General features: G+C 44.2%; 1 protein-coding gene across 3 annotated transcripts; it reads left to right on the forward strand.

Moving 5' to 3' along the window:
- Nucleotides 1-914: 914 nt before the first annotated feature.
- Nucleotides 915-4990, forward strand: LOC139579057 (prohibitin 1-like). 3 transcript variants are annotated; one of them, XM_071407288.1, is made up of 7 exons: nt 915-1072; nt 1626-1720; nt 2537-2698; nt 2794-2936; nt 3127-3243; nt 3453-3548; nt 3741-4990. In XM_071407288.1, exons 2-7 carry the CDS (start codon nt 1636-1638, stop codon nt 3951-3953), a joined length of 816 nt encoding a protein of 271 aa, XP_071263389.1. In that variant the 5' UTR covers nt 915-1072; nt 1626-1635; the 3' UTR covers nt 3954-4990. The 3 variants fall into 3 exon arrangements, with proteins under 3 accessions (XP_071263389.1, XP_071263398.1, XP_071263404.1); XM_071407297.1 differs by having other exon boundaries at nt 957-1068; XM_071407303.1 differs by having other exon boundaries at nt 1040-1192.
- Nucleotides 4991-5220: the final 230 nt, after the last annotated feature.

Raw genomic sequence — 5220 nt, forward strand, 5'->3', positions numbered from 1 at the left:
AATATGTCTCACTAACCTCTCAAAATTAGAAAAATTAAGAAGAAACAGTCAAACATCTGCCTAGACATTATTCTCGCCAAAGAGATGATTCATTCTACCAAAGACAGTACAGTATGACGATAGGCTGAAACTGCTTCTCCAATAGAAATCCCCGATCACACTTGTAGGCGATGTCATGGCGACAATGGCTACCTAAACTCATACGCAGAAGCACTTCATCGGGTCTACGGGTTGTCTCGCGCTGAGCTGCGCTTGTGCAGACCGTCAAATCAAAGGCACTCCTTGGATATAAAGTTGTTTTTCACGAATATTAAAACGTGTTAGTTTGTCAGTTTCACGAGGTTGGAGTAATAACATGTTCAACTACTTTAGACATTGACTCAAATATAGGTTGTGCCTTTACATTTTGAGAAAATGAACAACTAACGAATATTTTTTTTTCACTTCTCATTGACTTCTCAAACCCTGGCCCTGCATGGTCTGTTTCGCAAGTCTTCCGCAAGTCTCGCGATGTGGCCCCTTAGGGGTTAGAAACTCTGTGATTCAACTCTGTTCAAATGACAGAAATATTTAATTATCATTATAAACTGGGTGGTTCGAGCCCTGAATGCTGATTGGCTGACAGTATACCACGGGTATGACAAAACATGTATTTTTACTGCTCTAATTACGTTGGTAATCAGTTTATAATAGCAATAAGGCACGTCGGGGGTTGTGGTATATGGCCAATATAACACGGCTAAGGACTGTATTCAGGCACTACGCGTTGGGTCGTATTTAAGAACATCCAATAGCCGTGGTATATTGGCCATATACCACACCCCCTTGTGCCTTATTGCTTAATTAAATCGTAATATTACTATTATCATAGTTGGTGAACTTCAGCAACCAGAATGCTCAGCGATATTCTCACTAGCCAATGAATTGAATCGATAAACAAGTCCCGGAGCACTACTTATCCAATCAGAGAGGAGTTTGTTACAAGTTGACGCGCATGCTTTGTAGAAAAATAATTCATGCGTTCTAACGTCGGATCTGGTGGAGGTCATAGACAGAACTGACAAAACAGTAGGTTAGTGCTAATGTAGTTATGACCATATACGTGTATCAAAATATTATTAACACAGCTCCCTAATAGTCAGATATTGCTGTGTGACTAGTTATGTGTGTAATTATTCAGTAAACCGAGAAGGTATGTATTGAGTAACATGGACACGAGCGACCGATTTGCAAGTTCATGTCGCTGCGTGAGCATGTAGTTACAGATTGTCATGATAGCTCTAGATCAGGGTAACAAACACTGTCGTTTGGCATGACAGGTCCAGGTGTGACATTGCGTGTTTCATGTTTCAATTCACATAGCTAGTTAAATAGTCTTAGTCGTTTTTGTTGCGAAGTCTGCTTGCTTGGCTAGCTAATGTAGCGTTGGCATCATTGACAGACCAAGGCCATCACGTCAGAATTGAATAACTCCGAGCTCTGGATAGCATTAATAGCTACTTGCCTACATGCAGATATATTATACCACCACATACAACTCTAGCTCTTAATTATATTATTGCGTATCTGGTGAGCTCACATGGCAATGAATAGCTCGCTATAATATTTAATCTTTTTTTTTTCAGGGCTGCAGACATGGCGAAACTATTTGAATCCATCGGGAAGTTGGGGCTGGCCCTCGCCGTTGGTGGAGGTGTTGTGAACTCAGCCCTCTTCAATGGTGAGACATTGAACTCTGTAAATTGATCTTGATATCATGGAAACACCTGGATTTTTATTCTATTTTACCATTATTTAACTAGGCAAGTCAGTTAAGAATAAATTCTTATTTTCAATGAATAAGAATTTGTGGGTTAACTGCCTTGTTCAGTGGCAGAAGCACAGATTCTTACCTTGTCAGCTCAGGGATTTGATCTTGCAACCTTCCGGTTATTAGTCCAACGCTCTAACCACTAGGCTACCTGCTGCAATACTAGAATTTATGATTTTTTATTTTTTATTTTTTTTACCGTTATTTTACCAGGTAAGTTGACTGAGAACACGTTCTCATTTGCAGCAACGACCTGGGGAATAGTTACAGGGGAGAGGAGGGGGATGAATGAGCCAATTGTAAACTGGGGATTATTAGGTGACCGTGATGGTTGAGGGCCAGATTGGGAATTTAGCCAGGACACCGGGGTTAACACCCCTACTCTTACGATAAGTGCCATGGGATCTTTAATGACCTCAGAGAGTCAGGACACCCGTTTAACGTCCCATCCGAAAGACGGCACCCTACACAGAGCAGTGTCCCCAATCACTGCCCTGGGGCATTGGGATCTTTGTTTAGACCAGAGGAAAGAGTGCCTCCTACTGGCCCTCCAACACCACTTCCAGCAGCACCTGGTCTCCCATCCAGGGACTGACCAGGACCAACCCTGCTTAGCTTCAGAAGCAAGCCAGCAGTGGTATGCAGGGTGGTATGACATAAGGCTTAAAGTTGTGAATTCCGTAACACTACCAACCTGAATTGTCCTAATATTTCTTAATGTTTCAGTTGACGCAGGTCATCGGGCAGTTATATTTGACAGGTTCCGGGGAGTGCAAGACGCCGTAGTTGGCGAGGGAACCCACTTCCTCATTCCCTGGGTACAGAAGCCTATCATCTTTGACTGTCGTTCTCGTCCACGCAACGTGCCTGTCATCACAGGCAGCAAAGGTAACTAACATGAGTCACGAGGACCGGCATATAAGCCTTCACACTTAGTCTTTCTCTGGCATACTAAAAGCTTTTACCCCCCCCCCCACACACAGATCTGCAGAATGTAAACATCACACTGCGCATCCTCTTCCGGCCGGTGACTAGCCAGCTCCCACGCATCTTCACCAGCATCGGAGAGGACTACGACGAGAGGGTACTGCCATCCATCACCACAGAGGTCCTCAAGTCCGTGGTGGTGAGTGTTAGACTAATGCCGCATTTCCGTTATAAGGTTTTACCCTGGTGTTTGGGGATAAAAACAGACTTTTGAGTTTCCACCTCTTAGGCCTTGTCATGCGTCTGCGTGGCATTGGGTTGCAGTAAAGTCTATGCTATCCTGTTATTTCCTTGTGTTTTATATGGGTGTGTTTGTGTGCACCTCACAGGCCCGGTTTGATGCCGGTGAGCTCATTACCCAGAGAGAGCTGGTGTCTCGGCAGGTCAGTGACGACCTGACAGAAAGAGCCAACACCTTCGGCCTCATCCTGGATGACGTCTCACTGGTGAGCTGCTGTTTAAAGGAATAATACACTCAAAACAACTAATTCCTATGATTTATAATTTTGTCTTGTGTGAACAATATTTTTCTGCGCTAATGTTTCATTTCATTGTTCTAATGAGTAGGGAAGCAACAGTGTTTTATCCAGTGGCTCTGGTCATCACTTGTACATGTTCTGTGTTTTTAATTGAAGACCTCATGTTCCTCCAACAGACACACTTGACGTTCGGTAAGGAGTTCACAGAGGCTGTTGAGATGAAGCAGGTGGCTCAGCAGGAGGCCGAGAGGGCCAGGTTTGTCGTGGAGAAGGTAAGGATGAAAGGGTTTGTTTTGAGACATTGACAGATTTATTCTTTAAGGTGATAAGAATGATAAACATGCATTTAATACACTTGAAGTTGGAAGTGACCCTGAACAACCAAGTGATTCTGACCTTGCACACCTTTTTATAAAGGATGAATAGAAGTGAACGGTGTGTTTCTTCTCTACTTCCCCCCCCAGGCCGAGCAACAGAAACAGGCAGCCATCATCTCAGCGGAGGGTGACTCCCAGGCCGCCCTGCTCATTGCTAACTCCCTGCAGGAGGCTGGAGACGGCCTGGTAGAGCTGCGTAAGCTGGAGGCTGCCGAGGACATCGCCTTCCAGCTGTCCCGCTCCCGCAACATCACCTACCTGCCCGCCGGCCAGGGCACACTCCTCCAGCTGCCCCAGTGAGACTCACACACTCTGACCTAACCGCCCCTCCCTGTGACCAGCCAATGCATGGGCCATGGAGGGTGGGGAGGGGGTGAGGGAACGGGCGTCCACCTTCACACTCTCTCCTCCCACTCCGACTAACTATGGACTGGTGAAATAATGGCGGCTTGGGAGTGTGGAAAGATCCATGATAAGGTTCTGAAGTCTGGGCAGTGTGTGGGGAAGAGGAGGGAGCCTTAGGCTTGATCTATGGTAAACTACATATAGTAAGTTCTGTCAAAAATACAAAATTGGTGATGCAGTAAATTATCTTGGCTTTGTCTGGCAAATTCAGCGCAGTGACAGAGTCCTGTGATATGAAGAAGTTGTAATTGTGTTAATTTAGGGGAAGAGCTGTATGGAATGTCATGGAGGATGGAACATTTTAGCACTATTGTAACCACCACAGCAATCACAATACTGGGGATTTATTGATCTGAGAGGACAAGCTATTTAATCAACTGGATTTACATTAATCTTAGCCAAGCACAAACTTCCATGGGTGAATAAGATGCTGCTATACACAAGTAGCGTAGGATCCAAAGCACCCTTGTTTTTCCACTCATAACTTTAAATTACATTGTACAAATGATCTGAACTAATCTACCCAGAGCCATATATTCAAAATTTGACTCTGAATCTACCCATCCCTTTGACTTAGTCTATTGTGTCGATGGCCTGTCAAATGTCCTCTCACAGCTAGCTTTCCTAAAATCCTCAGTTTGATTGCCATGGAGTCCCAGTGCTGTACTCCCCTCTACTTGATTGGATCCTCTACAGAATCATCTTTGGTTTACTAGCATGCTGTCCACACCACCTCATCCATGGTCCTCAGTGACATGTCCCTCCTAGCCCAGTGGTATGAAACGTGCCTGTAAGATGGTCAAGTGTCATAACCTTCCCTGATTCTTTAAAGTTTGTCGCTGTGTCTTTATTTTGAAGGAAGGATATGCAAGTCCCCGCATTCCACTCAATATGTCTCAACTTAACAATAAAATTGTCCTATTTCCACAGCAGCTCTTTGTGTGTGTGTGTACCAAATCTCTGAAATGTGACACGGTTGATGTTATGGTTTCTCATTTATAGCCACAAGAGGGCCCTATAAATATATTGAGTTTTGCATCCAATTTGTGAATACCTGCACTTGAGTGCATAAATATAAAACTTAGACCAGATGTAACTTTTGTCTGCTATTGAGTAAATTCTGTGTAGTTTGAAAAGCCTCCCTAAGCATCTTTTTTTTATG

The sequence above is a fragment of the Salvelinus alpinus genome, chromosome 1 (genome assembly GCF_045679555.1).
Source record: "Salvelinus alpinus chromosome 1, SLU_Salpinus.1, whole genome shotgun sequence".
Lineage (NCBI taxonomy): Eukaryota > Metazoa > Chordata > Actinopteri > Salmoniformes > Salmonidae > Salvelinus > Salvelinus alpinus.